This window comes from Lampris incognitus, chromosome 9, assembly GCF_029633865.1.
Source record: "Lampris incognitus isolate fLamInc1 chromosome 9, fLamInc1.hap2, whole genome shotgun sequence".
Lineage (NCBI taxonomy): Eukaryota > Metazoa > Chordata > Actinopteri > Lampriformes > Lampridae > Lampris > Lampris incognitus.
In genome coordinates this window covers 58,060,286-58,080,761 of record NC_079219.1, presented here as the reverse complement: position 1 = coordinate 58,080,761, position 20,476 = coordinate 58,060,286, and the positions used below count along the sequence as shown (strand labels likewise).

Sequence of the window (20,476 nt, the reverse complement as noted above, 5' to 3'; positions counted from 1 at the left end):
GTGCTACATCTCAGTGTTGTGTACCACGACGCACAATAATCCACATGATCTCCAACCAGTAGAACTGACTGGCCGGCAAAACAAATTATGACAATAAACTGAAGGAAATTATTGTGTACAATGTAATTTTGAAAGTGTGGGAGACAGCGGTGTGCCATGTCCAACAGGACAGGTGTGTAACTATACATTCTGCCCAGTGGGAAGGGCTGTGAAGCAGTCGGTAAGGAACAGCTCCTGTTTGGTTTCAGACCATCTCAATCGCCGGCTCTCTTGGAGGATTCTTCTTGTTGTATTCGCTGATCCGGCTCTCCATGATGGGACGGAAGTGACGGATCAGACCCTGGTTTAAAAAAAAAAATGAAAGGGGGGGGGGGCAAAAATTGAAATGAAGATTCACGTATTTGTGTCTGTATTTTAAATTTTTGGGATGTCAGTTTAACCCGGCAGCTCCGTTGGGCTGTTGGGCATGTGTTAGCGTGGTGTAGGTGGAGGCCCAAGACGTGTCACCTGTACGGGCCAGGCAGCCCCGTCCCCCAGGGCACAGATGGTATGTCCCTCTATCTGCTTGCTCAGCTCCCAGATCATGTCAATCTCCGAGACCGCAGCCTCGCCACGCACAAATCTCCACATAATCTTGTCCATCCAGTCCACTCCTGTTTTTGGGGAGGGGGAGACAAAATGGCCGTGCAAAAGAGGGGCAGAGGGAGTAGTGATGAAGCGCCGAGTGAGCAGCGTGTAATTTCCTCATGTTTATGGTTCATTTTCTGCCAGGGCGTATGAGTTAGTGCGAGAAGGCTTGCAGTACGTTACCTTCCCTGCAGGGGGTGCACTGGCCACAGCTTTCATGCTTGTAGAACTCCACCAAACGGGCGACGGCTCTGATGACGTCAGTCTGGTCCAGAAAAGACGAGAGAGGAATTATTATCACATCTTCACGGCGGGTGTGGTGGACAGTGTGGTGTATGGGCGTTTTATCATTCCGTCGTTTTAAGGCAGTAAACATGAAACACGAGTGATGAACTCTTTAACTAGTCACTCACTGTCAGTAGTCACTATGTAAAGTCACTTGTTGCTGAAAAGTAGATGCTAGGTCTGTTAGAATAAGCACTAGTTACTCATTTGATTATGACTAGTCACCTTTCTCTGACTAGTAACAATTCATTAAACATTACTACTACTACTACCACTACTACTACTACCACCACCACCACTACTACCAATACTACTACTACCACCACTACTACTACCACCACCACAACCACTACTACCAATACTACTACTACCACCACCACCACTACTACTACTACTACCAATACTACTACCACCACTACTACTACTACTACCACTACTACTACTACAATCACCACCACCACTACTACTACTACCACCAATACTACTACTACTACCAATACTACTACTACTACCACCACCACCACTACTATTACTACTACTACCACTACTACTACCAATACTACACTACTACTACTACCAATACTACCACCACCACTACTACTACCACCACCACCACTACTACTACTACCAATACTACTACCACCACCACCACCACTACTACTACCACCACCACCACTACCAATACTACTACTACTACTACCAATACTACTACCACCACCACTACTACTACCAATACTACTACTACCACCACCACCACTACTACTACTACCACTACTACCACTACTACTACTACTACCAATACTACTACTACCACCACCACCACCACTACTACTACCAATACTACTACTACCACCACTACTCCTGCCAATACTACTACTACCACCACCACCACCACTACTAGTACTACTACTACCACCAATACTACTACTACTACTTTCGGCTGCTCCCGTTAGGGGGCGCCACAGGGGATCATCCGTTTCCATCTCTTCCTGTCCTCTGCATCTTCCTCTGTCACACCAGCCACCTGCATGTCCTCCCTCACCACATCCATAAACCTCCTCTTTGGCCTTCCTCTTCTCCTCTTCCCTGGCAGCTCCATATTCAGCATCCTTCTCCCAATATACCCAGCATCTCTCCTCCACACATGTCCAAACCATCTCCATCTTGTCTCTCTTGCTTTGTCTCCAAACCGTCCAACCTGAGCGGTCCCTCTAATATACTCGTTCCTAATCCTGTCCTTCTTCGTCACTCCCAGTGAAAATCTTAGCATCTTCAACTCTGCCACCTCCAGCTCCACCTCCTGTCGTCTCATCAGTGCCACTGTCTCCAAACCATACAACATAGCTGGTCTCACTACCATCTTGTAAACCTTCCCTTTAACTCTTGCTGGTACCCTTCTGTTGCACATCACTCCTGACATTCCTCTCCACCCACTCCACCCTGCCTGCACTCTCTGTTACTTTGGACAGTTGACCCCAAGTATTTAAGCTCATCCACCCTCATCACCTCCACTCCTTGCATCCTCACCATTCCACTGTCCTCCCTCTCATTCACGCATATGTATTCCGTCTTGCTCCTACTGACTTTCATTCCTCTTCTCTCCAGTGCATACCTCCACCTCTCCAGGCTCTCCTCCACCTGCACCCTACTCTCACTATAGATCACAATGTCATCTGCAAACATCATAGTCCACAGAGACTCCTGCCTGATCTCATCCATCAACCTGTCCATCACCACTGCAAACAAGAAAGGGCTCAATTGGAAACAATTCCCTGAACACCAGTTCTGTTATTTTAACCACTGGTACCTAATAAGAGGCACGAGTCACTATTCTATTCTCTAGAAAAATGCCGAGGTGCTATAATCAATTGAACCTTATGGAGCGTCACATATTGGATAGCAACTAGTTGTTAGTCCAGTTGTACAAATCATTAGTTACTAGTAACCGTTCATCACGTTGCTGTTTCACTTGTCACAGTTACATTGTTACAAGTTGGTGTTCAGTAGTGACAAGTGGCTTTTCAATGAGATCCAGTTTCTAATTCAGATAAAGATATCAACATATAAGCTTTTACCTGATATATTCTGTCAACGCTGGTGAATTAATAGTGCCTTACAATGAATAAATGATACAACGGCCTGCCATAGTATACAAGAGTTGTGTGTTTGCAGGTTTTCTTTACAACCCAACACCAAACCGGCTAATTTCACTGATTAACACACATTCAACCAGACCCGAGGGGGGGCTAATTAGGGAAATTAGCTGGTGTTGGGTTGCAATGACAACCTGCATAAACACGGCCCTCTATGGTAAACGATCAGTTATTATAGATGTATGGTATATGATAGATGTGTGGTATATGATGGATGTATGGTGTATGATGTATGGTATATGATGGATGTATGGTATGTGATGGATATATGGTATATGATGGATATGTGGTATGTGATGGATGTACGTTATGTGATGGATGTACGGTATGTGATGGATGTGCGGTATATGATGGATGTGTGGTATATGATGGATGTATGGTATGTGATGGATTTATGTATATGATGGCTGTGTGGTATATGGGATGTATGGTATGTGATGGATGTGTAGTATATGGGATGTATGGTATGTGATGAATGTATGGTATATGATGGCTGTATGGTATATGATGTATATGTGGTATATGGGATGTATGGTATGTGATGGATATGTGGTATATGGGATGTATGGTATGTGATGGCTGTATGGTATATGGGATGTATGGTATGTGCTAGATGTCTGGTATATGATGGATATGTGGTTTTTGGGATGTATGGTATATTATGGATGTATGGTATATAATGGCTGTATGGTATATGGGATGTATTGTATGTGATGGATGTAAGGTATATGATGGATGTATGGTATATGATGGATATGTGGTATATGGGATGTGTGGTATATGGGATATATGGTATGTGATGGATGTGTGGTATATGATGGATGTATGGTATATGATGGATGTATGGTATATGGGATGTATGGTATGTGATGGATGTGTGGTATATGATGGATGTGTGGTATATGATGGATGTGGTATATGATGGATGTGTTATGCGATGGATGTATGGTATATGATGGATGTGTGGTATATGATGGATGTATGGTATATGATGGATGTATGGTATATGGGATGTATGGTATGTGATGGATGTGTGGTATATGATGGATGTGTTATGCGATGGATGTATGGTATATGATGGATGTGTGGTATATGATGGATGTGATATATGATGGATATGTGGTGTATGGGATGTATGGTATATGGGATGTGTGGTATATGGGATATATGGTATGTGATGGATGTGTGGTATATGATGGATGTATGGTATATGGGATGTATGGTATGTGATGGATGTGTGGTATATGATGGATGTGTGGTATATGATGGATGTGGTATATGATGGATGTGTTATGTGATGGATGTATGGTATATGATGGATGTGTGGTATATGATGGATGTGGTATGTGATGGATGTATGGTATATGATGGATGTGGTATGTGATGGATGTATGGTATGTGATGGATGTGTGGTATGTGATGGATGTATAGTATATGATGGATGTGTGGTAAATGATGCAGCACATGTAATCACCGATTTATCCATGACGATGATGGCTGCAGTGCCCAGAGCAGTCTCCGCTCGCACGAGGTCGTCGAAATCCATCAAAACATCGTCACACACATGACGAGGGATGACGGGTGTGGACGAGCCCCCCGGGATCACCCCCAACAGGTTATCCCAGCCACCTCTAACTCCTCCTGCACCAAGAGGGGAGAGACGTAATGTTGTCAACTTTGGGGAACCCCCCCCCCCCCAGAAAAGCCAAACTCATCATGAGAGCTTGAGTGCAGTCACATACCAGCGTGTCTCTCTATGAGGTCCCTCAGCGGGACGGACATCTCCTCCTCCACTGTGCACGGCGTGTTCACGTGACCAGATATGTTGAAGAGCTTGGTCCCGGAGTTCCTCTCCCTCCCGAAGCCGGCGAACCACGCCCCACCTCGACGACAGATGGCGGGCGCCACAGCAACCGTTTCCACGTTGGCAACCGTTGTTGGGCATCCAAACGCGCCTTGAGGGAGACACACGTACAACTGACCGCCACGCATTTGTAATAACACCGTAGACTTGTTTATTCCAGGGTGTGTTAGAAAATAACCACGTCGCGAGGTTGAATCCGCCGTGGTGGGAGAGGGGATGTTAACATGAACCGTAAAAGGTCGTGGAAGTAATATTAACTCAGAACCAAAAATGGGCAACTTTCTTTACACAGCGCTCGTCACATTTTCAAAAGGTGCACAAATGAATGACGCCCGGGTTCCTGAAGGGTCGGCTGCTCCAGAGTCCAGGCCCAGAAGCCGGTCTTACCTATGTCAGCAGGAAACGGCGGTTTCAGGCGAGGCTTCCCTTGCTTGCCTTCCAGGGACTCTATCAGGGCCGTCTCCTCCCCGCAGATGTAGGCCCCTGCCCCCCGCATCACGAACACGTCAAAGTCGTACCCCGAACCGCACGCGTTCCTCCCCAGCAGCCCTGCCTGGTACGCCTCGTTGATCGCCACCTAGTTGAGCAGAAAGGTCAGTATCCGGCCACGGATCCAGAAAGGGCCGGTGTGGTGTGTAACTGCTTGGTTGGAACAGAGACCAACACCCACACCGGCCCTTTCCGGATCACGTTGCCCATCCCTGGGTCAGGGATGCGCAAGGTGATCCAGAAAGGGCCGGTGTGGTGTGTAACTGCTTGGTTGAAACAGAGACCAGCACCCACACCGGCCCTTTCCGGATCACGTTGCCCATCCCTGACCCGGGGAACACACAGGAGAATGCGAGCTACATCAAATGTAGCGCGGGCCGACAAGTCGTCAAGCCGTGTACCACAGCTGCAGACTGGATGAAGCAGGACTCGTCAACGGGGATTATTCACCAGAGTCCTCTGTACGTTTGCGTGTACCTGCACATTGGACGACTCGTTATAAAACTCTCCTCTGATGTAGATGTACGCTGCACGGGCGCCCATGGCCCTCCCTGCCACCAGGCAGCCCTCTATGAGCTTATGGGGGTCGTGACGCATTATCTCGCGGTCTTTACAGGTCCCTGGTTCCCCCTCATCAGCATTCACTACCAAATACTTTGGCCTGGGGCACAAAAGGAAGGACAGGTACGGTACACAATGATTAACATGGGTGTAGTCGCGTGTGAAGACGCTGGTGCGAGGCTATAGTCTCGCCAGCTTTAGCGCATCAAGTCTGTGTTGAGACTCGGAGGCCTCCCACTGGCCCTCCCTCTGCCTCCCTGCTCCTACCTGCCATCGCTGGGCTTGTTCATGAAGCTCCACTTCATGCCAGTGGGGAAGCCAGCGCCTCCTCTGCCTCGGAGCCCGGAGATCTTCACCTCGTTCAGGATCCAGTCTTCTCCCTTCAGCAGGATCTCCTTGGTCTTGTACCAGTCTCCTCGCCTCAGCGCTCCTTTCAGGCTGGTAGGAGGAGACGTGAGGAGACGTGAGGAGAGGGCTCATACCGTGTGCACGCCAGCTCATGATAACATCGAATGTCGCGTCTTAAACGTGTTCACCTCCAGTCGTGACGGCCGTATAAGTTTGTGAAGATCCGATCTTGGTCAGACAAAGGCCCAAATGTGGTCTTTCTTGGCGTTTCCTGGAAACGGGTTCCAACAACAACAACAACAGGAAGTGGACTCAGTTATCAGAGGATTGCTATTCACAATAATGTGAACACAGAGGTGGATTCTATGAACTGATCAGCAGTTACATTTGGTTTCACTCAGCTGAGTTACACATTCTAGTAACTCTATTCATGCCCCCCCCCACCCCCCCCCCCCATGGGCTGAGGTACCTCCCCACCACACCCCCCACCCCCACCCACAACCCCCCCCCCCCTATGGGCTGAGGTACCTCCCCACCCACAACCCCCCCCACGGGCTGAGGTACCTCCCCACCACACCCCCCCCTCCACCCACAACCCCCCCCCCATGGGCTGAGGTACCTGCTGCTTCGCGGCGGTGCTGTAGCGCCACGCTGGACGCGGCGCGCACGCACGCGCAGCAGCCGAGCGCGCGCCCGCGCCCCCCAACGCTCGACGCAGAAGCATCCTGCGGAACAAGAAACGGAGGAAAAGACGCAAAACAAAACAATAAGCACACGCTTCTAGGTTCAGATATGCACGCAAGACGACCGGCTCCCCAGCGGGTTAGCCAGAGCTCCGGTCTGACCTGCTGCAGGCATCCACCGTTGCCATGGATACCGGGAAGCGAAATATACTGACCCGCAGGCTCCGCGTTTGCTCCTCGCCCCAAAATGATAAGAAGAAGGAGAAGAAGAAGAAGGAGGAGGAGAAGAAGAAGAGACGTTAAAGCGACATCAGCGTGTGTTCAGAGGAGAGGCTGTGGTAGCTCAGCTGGTCCCCCTAATGAGACTAAAGGGGATTAGCTAACAACGTGACGTCCTTTCCCGAGAGGTTTGCCCTCAGGACTTGATGCCAGAAAGCTCCAGGAGCTAACCGTGACCCGACCCGACACGACACGACATAACAAAACAAAACACAACATAACATGACACGACGACACGACATAACGTGACACGAAACGACATAACACAGCATATAACATGACACGACACGACATAACACGACACGACATAACAACACAACACAACACGACATAACACACATGACATAACATAACAGTATAACATAACATCACACAACACAACATAACATAACACAACACAACACAACACAACATGACACAACACAACACAACATGACATGACACGACACAACGTTAACCCAGTTAACCTACAACCTCTGGCTGCTGGAGGGAAGGAGTTGGAAAGCAAACTCCTCCCACAACCGCACGGGGCGCCCTATACGGCCATTTCACGCCGCGGCCATCTTGGATTTTAAAAAAACCAAGTGGTGGGAACTTAGCCACGCCCCCTTCTTACTCAATCGGGACTCAATGCAGCCGGGGCCAGCAGCAGCAGCAGCAGCAGCAAACATGGTTTGGACTACCAACCTCGAGCACCTACTGTCATTTACCACAATATGAAAACTAAGCTGGATCTTTTCTTTTTCCAGTACTTTCTGCCTCTCCTGTGCCAGTGAGGAGAGACACACACAGGGCTGTATTCAAAGAAGCTGTTTAACCACAATAAAATAAAAAATAAGATACATTTCATTTTTATACTGTACATTCAATATTCATACATTAGATTGTCCCATCTACAATATTTTTATTCTTTGTCCTTTAACTTTAACAAAACTGTTGGTTCATTTTAAACTAAAATATGTTGGGTCAACTGTAATTCTGTTGTAGCAATAAACTGGAACTGGCTACCAACTCAAATCATCAGTTGTTTACTAAACTAAGATAGTGATTGCTCATCTCAAGGTGTGGGCTAAAAAATGGGACTGTACTGAAATGAAGTTAAGTATGTTTCAATCCATCTAAGGTTTGTGTGCACTATTTTCTTGTCAGCTGGATTTAACAAAGGTTTAAAACAGTGGTCCCTGAAAATGTGTTAGGAGAGCACACACAGTCCCCAGTTGGTTGACTGTTCCACTTGGTGAAAGAGGTATGACTCCATCAAAAATGTGGTACTCCTTTATGCGTCTTACTGACCGTTCGACGTGTATTCTCAAGCCAGCAATACTCTGTGGGTCTGTGAGCTCATCACAGCTAAACTGTCCACTTGGGCCTAAAAATGCAGGGATGACAAGTTTTACATCTATTTCATCGAGCAGGTCTTTGATAAGGAAGCCCTTATCGGCCATGACCTCATCACCTGACTCTAAGAGGTCCAGAACACCTGACCTCTTAGTTATCTTCTTATCAGAAATACATCCTGTGTATAGATTACTTAGCAGGCTAACTGACCCTGAGGGAGTGATCCCAATTAGGGATTTCAGTGTAGTGTTACTTTTATAATGGGAGTATGTCATGGTGTTCAAAACCTTCCAACTAGCTGTCTCGATGCGGATCTCTGTGCAGTCTAGTATCACTCTTGTGTTTGGGTAGAATTCCCTGAATACTGGTGGCATTAGCTCGTCTACTGCTGCTCTACTAGGCCATATTGGGAGGGTCCCTAACATAAAGAGCAAATAGTTGGCCCACGTCGTACAGTTCCTGCTGACTGTGGCCGGCGACACATTGAATCGTACAGATAAATCCAGAGCAAAAAAGCCCTGCCTCACACGGCACAAGAACAGGAAAAACTGATCAATCAGCGATAAATGCTCTGCATGGAAGCCAGACACAGAAATGTGTTCTAGGTTATGGCTGTTCCTTTGCATTTGAGTCCATCGCACCATGGACTCTGCAGTAGGCTGTAAAGCTAGGAAGAGTGCTTTGAGGGTGTGGTAATCCTTAAAACCAGTGTAAAACCTGATCAGATTGGGCGCACACTGGAAGCGTTCTAGACCAAAACGCTCACTTTTCAGCTTTTTATTGTCGTCCTCCAGGAAAGCGATGCGTTTCTTTACTGCGTCAAGCTGGTCTTCCACAGAAAGGGGCTTCACGTCGTAGTCATGATCAGGTAGAGTCGCCCAAACCTCACTGGACACATGAGGCTATGTCATACATGTGGGAAGCAATATAAATCCACACATTTTCCTGTTATCAAGATGATGTGTCAGAACAGAGCTATCCACTATTGAAAGATTAGTGAATATATATATATATATATATATATATATACTTATTATACAATGCAGTAATCTCCATGTTTGAAAAATTGTATTGTACTGACAGTAACAACTCACCTATCTCCCTCATGTTCCTCTTCATGTTCCTCTTCATCTTCTCCCGCTATTAAGTCACCAATGCGACTACAAACAGGAGCAAACATTTTTCAACGTCAAACTTCTGTCTCCCTTCTAATATTTTAGTCACAGTGAAACTGGTCACCCCAATATCATTTAACTGGCTGTGCATGGTGCAACCTCTGTGTGGTGTATTGGATCGAGCACTCGGTGCTCGATTGTGTTGGACTGTCACCACTACTGAGTTCTGTAATACACTGGTCGAGCCGAGTAGTGTGTGATGTCTCCGTCAGTAAAGATCAGACTTGTGCCGCATCCTCGTCTCCGTGTACTTATATATAATAGTGATTAAGTTAGTAACCCACGAATAGTAACACTACAATAGTGTACATAAGAGAAGTCACAACATGGTGTCAGAAGACGGAGTTACGGTATAATTCGAGCCAGTCGACTCACCACAACATGACCAGCCACCACACGACCCTCCTCCGGTGACTACAGGCAGTACACCCACATGCTACACAAAGTGCGGCAGAGCAGTTAGGCGCCCTGCCAGATACAATGACTAACCTCAGGGTTCTTTTGTGTGATCATTCAAGTGTTTATAAAAAAAAAAGAAAAAAAGAAGGTGAAACAAAGAGTACAAGGTGTGTTTAACCTGAAATGTTGCAAGATTGCTGAATGTTCAAAATGTTTACATGCTAACCACCAGAATGTGAAAAGGAAATGGTTTATGTTGTTTAATGAGAGTCATCTGTCATTTAAAAAAAATGCTGTATTAATCATTGAAGTATGCAAATAGAAAAGACTTGTTCAGTGTTAATGCCATAGTGTTAATGGTTCGGTAAAGGGTCTACTGTTGAAGCAACTGATGAGTAGGCCACATCTCAGTTGGAAAAGAGGGATGTGGTGTATTGGATCGAGCACTCGGTGCTCGATTGTGTTGGACTGTCACCACTACTGAGTTCTGTAATACACTGGTCGAGCCGAGTAATGTGCGATGTCTCCGTCAGTAAAGATCAGACTTGTGCCGCATCCTCGTCTCCGTGTACTTATATATAATAGTGATTAAGTTAGTAACCCACGAATAGTAACACTACAATAGTGTACATAAGAGAAGTCACAACACTCTACAGCTCAATGCATACAGTAACGTTAAATGTACATGCAACCTCTGCAGCTCAGTGCATACAGTAACGTTAAATGTACATGCAACCTCTGCAGCTCAATGCATACAGTAACGTTAAATGTACATGCAATCTCTGCAGCTTAATGCATACAGCAACGTTAAATGTAGTACATGCAACCTCTGCAGCTCAATGCATACAGCAACGTTAAATGTACATGCAACCTCTGCAGCTCAGTGCATACAGTAACGTTAAATGTACATGCAACCTCTGCAGCTCAATGCATACAGTAACGTTAAATGTACATGCAATCTCTGCAGCTTAATGCATACAGCAACGTTAAATGTAGTACATGCAACCTCTGCAGCTCAATGCATACAGTAATGTTAAATGTACATGCAACCTCTGCAGCTCAATGCACACAGTAGGCCTACATGTACATAATGTCTGTTGCAATAACAGCAGGAGGAGTAAACATTTAGCCATATGGCATCTTAATGTGGAATTTAGTTGTAGACATGAGTGCACAACTGTAAACGTTACTCATTCATCTGCTGACTCGGGTGTCACCTCCCCAGCAGGTTGACCACCACGAACAGGAACCCTAAAAACACAAGCTATTAATGGCAGGTATTATGGTTCATTTCATCAACATCCTAACATCATTTTCATGACAACATCCAGCTAACGTTACTATAGCTCTGCATGACCTACCGTGATGTCTGTCTGCTAGTAAAGTTAGTAAACTTAGCTACCTCCTCGGCGTAGGCTGATTTGACCATGGGAAAATGGTCGGTAGAGTTCCGGGTTTCAGTTTTGTCAGCCCAAGAAACGTCTTGCGAAAACAGTCCTCGGTGAAGTGCTGTGAGCACACCCTGGTGTTGTCTGTGATCTATAATGACAAATGATATCTGACGTTACTGTCAGCAACATGTTAACTGTTATGGTTGTGGTTAGACCAGAAAGCTAGCTAACAACGCTGCTAGGGAGCTAGCTAGCTAGCTAGGTGAAGGTATTGGTAGTTACCTGAAAAGGTGGCCCTGTATCCCTCTTAATTTTCACCACCCATGCCTTACGGGTGTGCGGGCGTTTGGGGAAGCGGTGAAACGTCAAGGATTTATCTCTTTCCCTTCTTTGATAGGAGTTGCAGGATGATACACAGCAGTACGACATGTTGCTTCCGGCAGTGTTTTCAAGGAAGTATGAAGGGGGCGTGGCTAAGTTCCCACCTCTTGGTTTTTTTTTAAAATCCAAGATGGCCGCGGCGTGAAACGGGCGTATAGGCGGCAGCGCAGCGGCGGTTGGCGCGGTGTCGTGTCAGAGGAGACGGCGCTCGCCGACCCGGTCTGCACAGCGGACGGAGGGCGTGATGGCCGACTGCAAGACATGGTCCAGCCTTTGGTGAGCACTGCTCAAATTGCCAAGGGATGAACCACTTTTCTAAACAGCTGTAACCGGTTATTTTCTTGCCCGGTGCGGGATTCGATACGAGTTGTACTGCTCCACAAGGCGACTTCACTAACCGCTCGGCTAAAGGGTCAGACCCGTTAGCTAACGTGTCTTATTAGTAGTTTACAGTCGTCACCCTCTCCCGGAAGCGCGCCCTCGCGCTTTGTTCTTCCCGCGCCCCGAAGAGACTTCTGAGGATCTGCACACTTCCGGATCCCGCCGCTGCCACCAATGTAACCGGTTATTTTCTTGCCCGGTGCGGGATTCGATACGAGGTGTACTGCACCACAAGGCGACGTCACTAACCGCTCGGCTAAAGGGTCAGACCCGTTAGCTAGGGGCTAACGTGTCTTATTACTAGTTTACACAGCGCTTCTCTAGAAGGAAAGAGGGGAAGAAAGGAAGATCTGTAAACTTAGTGGAGGATCCTGACCTCAGTGACACGTTTTTTGTTGGCGTTGTGAACTGTGCCAATGACCCAAAAAAATGGGCCAGAAAAAGAAAAAACCGTCACTAGAGAAGAGAAATGGATACCCCCACTGCTGATAAAATGGGACTGTGGTCACTATGAGATGAGACACTGGGGCAAAAGCAAATCATAAGCATGTCGGATATCAAAGGAAATGGAAAATAAGCCACATATAAGGAGGAAAACGTCTGGACTGAAAGATTACAATGAGCAGCCAGTCGAGTGTTTAGGCACATGCAAGCTGAGCGTCACAGTGAAAGGAAAAGTTCATCACCTGCTCTTCTCTGCCGGGAGTGAAGGACGTGCATTGCTTCTGGGTGATAAATCCTGTGAAGAGTTGGGGCTGGTGAAAAGAGAGTATCACCTCAGCACAGCCGTGAACACAACTAATGACACTGTTGACTCAACAGCACAGACTTTTGCGGATGTTTTCAGAGGTTTTGGTGCACTGCCCTTCACATATAAAATCCAGCTGAAGGAAGGCACACAGCCCCTTGTGCATACTGCACGCAGAGTTCCGGCACCACTGAGAGACTGCCTAAAGAAAGAGCTGGATAGAATGACCATGTTGGGTGGGATTAAAAAGGTTGAGGAGCCTACAGACTGGGTCAACTTGATGGTAGTCACAAAGAAAAAGAATGGAGAGTTGAGAATATGCATGGACTCAAAAGATCTGAATGAGAACCTGAAACGTGAGCACTATCAAATACCCACACGGGAAGAAATCATCAGTGAAATGGCAGGTGCCTGTTACTTCACAAAACTCGACGCATCACAAGGCTTCTGGCAGCTAAAACTGGACGAAATCAGCACCAAGTACTGTGCCTTTAACATCCCCTTCGGCAGATATTGCTTTCTCAGACTGCCTTTCGGAATAAAGTCAGCGCCTAAAATATTTCACCGAGCAATGGAGCAGATCATCAAGGGCTCGGATGGAGTTCAAGTCTACATCGATGACATCATCATACGGGGCACCACTGCCCAAGAGCACAACGAGAGGCTGAACAGAGTGATGGAGCGCATACGAAGGTATGGACTGAAACTCAACAAGAGTAACTGTGAGTTTGGAGTTCAGGAAATCCTTTCCCTCAGAGACAAGCTCTTGGCTCAAGGCGTACAGCCCGACCAAGAAAAAATAAATGCAATACAGAACATGCCAAGGCCCACGGACAAGACAGGTGTGCTACGCACCATATCCATGGCAGAGGTCTCTGAGGTAGTTAAAAAGCTCCTCGGTGGCAAGGCGCCGGGTGTGGATGAGATTCGCCCTGAGATGCTGAAGGCTCTGGACATTGTTGGGCTGTCTTGGTTGACATGCGTCTTCAGTGTCGCGTGGAGGTTGGGGACAGTACCTGTGGAGTGGCAGACTGGGGTGGTGGTTCCCATATTCAAAAAAGGGGGACCAGAGGGTGTGCTCCAATTATCGGGGCATCACATTGTTCAGCCTCCCTGGGAAAGTCTACTCTAGGGTGCTCGAAAGGAGGCTCCGACCGATTGTCGAACCTCAGATCCAGGAGGAACAATGCGGATTCCGTCCTGGCCGTGGAACAACAGAGCAACTCTTTACCCTTGCAGAAGTGCTGAGGGGGGCATGGGAGTTTGACCAGCCAGTCTACAGGTGTTTTGTATACTTGGAGAGGGCTTACGACCGTGTAGGAGTTCAAGTATCTTGGGGACTTGTTCACGAGTGAGGGTAGGATGGAGCGGGAGATAAACAGGTGGATTGGTGCAGCATCAGCAGTAATGCGGACATTGTACCGGAGCGTTGTGGTGAAGAAGGAGCTGAGCCGGAAGGCAAAGCTCTCAATTTACTAGTCAATCTTCATTCTAATCCTCAGCTATGGTCATGAGCTTTGGGTAGTGACCGAAAGGATGAGATCGCGGATACAAGTGGCTGAAATGAGTTTCCTCCGTAGGGTGTCTGGGCTCAGCCTTAGAGATAGGGTGAGGAGCTCGGACATCCGGAGGGAGCTTGGAGTAGAGCCGCTGCTCCTTCCCATCGAAAGGAGCCAGTTGGGATGGTTCGGGCATCTGATTAGGATGCCTCCTGGGTGCCTTCCTTTGGAGGTTTACCAGGCACAGCCAACTGGAAGGAGACCCCGGGGGAGACCAGAACTCGCTGGAGGGACTACATGTCCAATCTGGCCTGGGAACGCCTTGGTATCCCCCAGGAGGAGCTGGAGGGCGTTGCTGGGGAGAGGGACGTCTGGAGTGCCCTACTTAGCTTGCTGCCACCGCGACCCGACCCCGGAAAAGCGGCTGAAGATGAGAGACTACTATTCAAACGTTCCTGAAATGGCATTATTAGCAAATACGTTGTCAACCTGTGTCATAACACATGTAAGATCAATCTTTGCCAGGCATGGCATTCCACACACCATGGTGAGTGACAACGGCCCATGCTTTAGCAGCAGAGAATGGCAGAGGTTTGCAGAGCAATATGATTTCCAGCATGTGACATCAAGTCCACACTATGCACAGTTGAATGGGCAAGCTGAAAAGAGAGTCCACATTCTCAAGCAACTCCTCAAGAAAGCAGCCGACAGTGACTCGGATCCGTATTTGGCTCTACTCGGTTACAGAGGATCAGCTCTCCAGTGCGGCCTATCACCTGCTGAGCTGCTGACGAAGAAGCTCTGCACTACCCTGCCGAGTCATCCAAACGAAAAATTAAGACATAAGAAACCCTCAAAGCTGGAATACAAGCTGCGGCAGCAGAAAATGAGGCAAAAGTCATTCTACGACATAACAGCCAAGCGTCTTCCTCCACTGTCCAGCAATGACACAGTCAGGATTGAGGATGCTGATGGTTCGAAGACAAAAGCAACGGTTCTGCAAGAGGTAGGTAGCTCCACGATCGTTCACGATGGAACTGAGGACGGACAAATCCTCAGACGCAGTCGTCGCAGTCTGTTAAAGACTCCAACAGAGTCTGTTGGTGAGCTCAGTGAAGTCCACAGTGAATCTCAGTCCATCTACACGCCTCCTGTGGCCCGTAACACTGACACCAACACAAACTGAACCTGGGGTGAGAAGGTCCACAAGAGAAATCAGAAAGCCTGATAGGCTGAACTTATGAATATAAGGAGATGCAAGCAAATCTAATAAATAAAAAAATAAAAAAATAAATAACTGAAGAATTGCATATTGGTCAGTGTTGTTATTGTGTTCTTGCAGGCCTTGGTGTTGGACTAAATTTATGTTTATGCAGGTTAATTCATGCTACGTATACTGCTGATGTGCTCTGAGGTTATGTTAAGTGAGAAATGGTTGAGATAACTGACACGAGTCATTTGATAGTTTACCTCTGCTGCATTTTGCCTCCAAGAAAGGGGATGTGACGATTGGATGTCGTTACACGTTTTACCCACGAGGTGGCACTGCCTGTCAGTAATTATTGAGAGAACTAGACAGGATTAGATGAAGAAGACACGCTAAGACTGCACATGGATGTAACTGAATGAGTTGTTTGATAAATGAGTTAAAAGTGGAATAAAACAAGCCTCATCCTTAACAGACGGGGGGGGGGGGGCACAGGTAAAGCGTTGGATGCCATCCCAGTAGTCATGGACTTGTGCTCATGCCTGTCGCCAGATAACACACACACACACACACACACACACTGATAGCTTCAATTCATATTGTTTTGGCCCTGTGATGGCCTGGTGGCCTGTCCAGGGTGTCTCCCTGCCTGCCGCCCAGTGACTGCTGGGATAGGCTCCAGCATCCCCGCGACCCTGAGAGCAGGATAAGCGGTTTGGATCAGGGGCGCCGGAATGGGGGGCAGGGGGCCATTGCCCCCCCCCCCACACACTTTTACCCTCTTTCCACATTTTTTTAAAGTCAGGAATCCCTGTATCCCCGCTAATGCCCCTATATTGCAACACTTACGGTAAAAAGACGTTTCAATCGTCCACTCTAAGAAATTAGGTCAAATAAAGCACATCTAGGCCTACATATGACCTCTTGACAAATGTGTGCATCATAACTTTTTCCCCCAGCTTTTTGCAGTGGTAGCTCACATAGTGCATTGACTGCATTCGTTTTGATTTTGCTCTGTTTCTCTTTATTTTCAGGGTTGTGTTACGAGAGGAGCCAGAGAGGAGCCAGAGAAGCAAAGAAACGGGCTACACAAATAAGCTGCAGCCAAGTAAACTATTGCAATTAGTTCCACAGCATCACCATCGCTTGAGTTCATAAGACGGCCTCTTATTGGGCTAAAAGACGTAGAGTCAGCAGATTTGTAAGCGACATAGAGCAGGATATCCTTACAAAATATGATGGAAACGTTGATAATTCAAGTGCAAATTCATCCGCTTTTGCACGCACAACTCCCGCACAACTACCCTCCGCAGCCTCTTCCGAGTGCCTGCTAGATACACCACCAACTTCCCTTATACGTACAAGGGGATGGTGTTCACATCAAAACCTCAGAGTTCACTGGGTGCTGAGTGCAGCAGCACAGCTGGGGATGATCAAGTTGAATCGGGTTCTGCCTCTGACTCCGACGATGAGGAGCCCGACCAGGATTTGCTAACGAGGAGCCTACAATATTGGGCTATTCAGTCTCTGTAGTTGCACTGTCTGCTCTGCTATGCATCTCAAAGATATTTCACCCTAAAGATGGACGAACCTTGCTTGGGACACAAGCTCATGTTGCAGCTATTAAAATGGAGGGAGGCGAGTACTATCGCTCTGGGTCGGTGAAAGGAATACTTTCACGGTTGAAAGGTTTGCGTTTACCAGTGACCCTTAGAACTCCAGCTTTACAATTCAACATAGATGGTCTCCCCCTCTTTAAAAGTTCGAAAGTTCAGTTCCGGCCCATACTTGCAATCCTCAGATGTGAGTACACTAAGTCCTCATTTATTGTCGGTATCGTTAGTGGTATAAGCAAGCCAAAGAGCGTGTTTGAGTACCTGCAGCAATTTGTTAGACCTTACAAATGTACGGGCGAGTGGCGTCGTTTATCATGGTAAGCAGGTGAATGTGCTGGTTTCCTCAGTCGTTTGTGACGCTCCAGCCAGAGCTGTCATTAAAAAGGCACACAATGGATATGCAGGATGTGACAAGTGTCATGAAGAGGGGGTGTGGAGGAAGAAAACGACATATCCTGAAACAAATGTCAGGCTCAGGACAGCAAGCAGTCGTGTAAAGAAAAGATTTGCCAAACCGCCCGGCGTGGGTTTCCCAGGTACAGGGATGACAATGGGAACAATGGCATGGTGTGGCATTAACTATACTGACATATCACCTTGTATAATTCCCACTGTTGGTCAATAAGGGATGCCAGGATCCAGCACAGGCCAGTACCACACAGGACCGTCACCACATCCAAGGAGAGGTATTAAAAAATGACCGACAGTTAAAAATTGATAGCTGGAAAAGCACATCAGTCTCATGTGCCGTTTGTTCACAAGTTATAATATCTACTATTCATGTCTCGTGTTCCCTCCTTTTAGGCCAGGGTGGCAGCTTCCTACATGCCTCACAGTCACCTGACCTGGGTAATCATGGTAAGTGAACCATTGACGACGCTGTGGCGATGCCAACTCGGATTGTGAGGAATCTGGGTGTGACCCTGGACTACCAACTGTCATGCGAAATGACTCATGTAACGAACCAGTTCGGCGTCTGATTAGATTCTCCTGCAAGGAGCTGGTGTACTATGGCCTGATATCACCAACTGACACGTTCCCTTGTTTGATTACATCTGTTTCACAGGGGGATGCCAGGGCCCCGCGCAGGCCACACTCTCTCTCACCACATGCACGGAGTGTAACGCCGTTACTCGTTAAAAAAAGGACCAAAACTGAAAAATACATGGCACGTCCGGCAGAAGCGTTTACTTCTTCTGTAAACGAAGGCGAGCACGTCAGCCTGGTGTGCCATTTGTTCACACGGTTGTTTCCCTCGAGGCATCGCCGTCAACAAGACGACCTCAGTGCTCGCCGAGCGACTCGCGGAGGTGAAGCCAATGTCACGACAGATCCAGTTTGTCAAGACTGAATCAAGGACATCAAAGCCACCTCGGGAGTTCCTCACGGAGCAGGACCTGAGTCTACCACTGAGATGCTGCCCATCCAGCTGCCGCTAGCCAGTGAAGAGGACTCCAGCGAGGCGGAATCGGCACTCGGGAATGACCGTCCGTCGAAAGACGCTGAACAGTCTTCACACGCATCTTTGCGAATGTGCACAATCCACTACACTTGATCACGCTCACCAACCACTCTCCCTCTGTTAAGGTTCCCCGCCTGGCGTTAGCCGGAGCGAGTCCATCAGAGGCCTGGGTTGGTAGGATGCTGTGTTCCACCGTCACCAGCACTCCAGCCTGCACCTTCGACGGGGCAGGCGAGCGGGATAAGAGGCCCTTCAAAGAGACAGCGGTGCAAGACTGCATGTTCGGTGAGTTTGCATTGGCCCGGCGTCGCCGTCCTGATCACGTGCGCTCACATTCTGCTCCCCACAGGTCCGTGTGGACTTTCCCCCATCCGCATCGATTTGCAGAAACCAAAATCAACTCGCTCTGTTGGCTGAAGGCGTTTGTCCGTCAAGCAGGTACTCCCGCCCACTAAACCAGGCCTGGATGGAGAAAGTCCAGACCGGTCCGTGGAGACAAACAGAACATGAGCTTGCGTGGTCAGGATGGTGGTGCCGGGCTAGGTTTGCGTCCCAATAAGCCAGGGTTAATACTGAAGCCACTTTGGCATGGAGCACACGCACTGCTTTATCTCTTTATCTCTCAACTTGAAATCCGTTTCTTTCTTTTCAGAGGCCGCTCGTCAACATGGCCGAGAGACGTCAGAGCTGAACCTCAGCGATGTCGTCAAGAAGTGGCTGCGTTGTGCACCAGAGAGAGAGAGGGGGGGGGGGGAGGGGGCGGGATGAAGAGGACTGGAGGAAGATAAGGAAGCTAAAGACTGTTTATATGACGTGTCATGCTTTGATTGTTGTTGTCTCAACATGACGAGTCTTGATTGTTCCGTTTCACATTGGCACGGAGACAGCTTACGGATCATTGAGCGGATGTTTAGGAAAGCTGTTGGGCGACAGCGATCTAAAATGGCTAAAATAGACTTTAGGTTTTATCCTGCAGCATTGCTGCATGTGCTCTCGGCTGGCGGGTGGAGAATTTGACGGCCTGGATGGTTCTGGAGTTTCTGATTAAAATTCCCTTTGCACTAATGACTCACGTGTGTATCATCTTACAGCCCAGGGTTAAAGCCAGTGGTGTGTGTAGTAGAGACTGAGGAAGAGGATACCATAACAGAGGATATGTGGGATTTGTTGTTTGGACAGTGTGTTTGCCTCGGGTTCAACGGGATTTCAACTTAGAATAGTACCATGAAGACAAAACGATGGTTCTTCTGTTTCTTTTAGTGCAGCCTAGGCCAGACGAAGAGCATGCCGGAGAGCATATAAATGATGATTACGACATAGTTTCAATGTCAAATAAACTGAATTTAACCTTTTAGATAACAGCTGAGTCAATATCGATCCAATATCAGCCATGATTGAAGATTCAACGTTATTTCGACAGTGAACACATCGAGCGCTTTCAACAGAGAATCCACGTCGTAAATCAACGTGGATTCACCGCCTCTGCCTGGCAACATTTCAAACTAGTTATAAACACATACAAACTGCTTACAAACACAACCTGGTTACAAAGACACAAACTGCTTATAAACGCATGCAACCTAGTTATAA

General features: G+C 47.6%; 1 protein-coding gene across 1 annotated transcript; it reads right to left on the bottom strand.

Annotated features, from left to right (window-relative positions):
- Positions 1–230: 230 nt before the first annotated feature.
- LOC130118371 (NADH dehydrogenase [ubiquinone] flavoprotein 1, mitochondrial-like) lies at positions 231–7,237 on the bottom strand. The gene is made up of 11 exons (XM_056286800.1): positions 7,226–7,237; positions 6,947–7,052; positions 6,516–6,598; positions 6,247–6,417; positions 5,896–6,079; positions 5,317–5,506; positions 4,808–5,020; positions 4,540–4,706; positions 811–892; positions 508–653; positions 231–340 (listed from the first exon to the last, which is right to left on the bottom strand). The coding sequence occupies exons 2-11, from the start codon at positions 7,049–7,051 to the stop codon at positions 245–247; spliced, it is 1,437 nt and encodes a 478-aa protein (XP_056142775.1). The 5' UTR covers position 7,052; positions 7,226–7,237; the 3' UTR covers positions 231–244.
- Between the last annotated feature and the right edge of the window lie 13,239 nt (positions 7,238–20,476).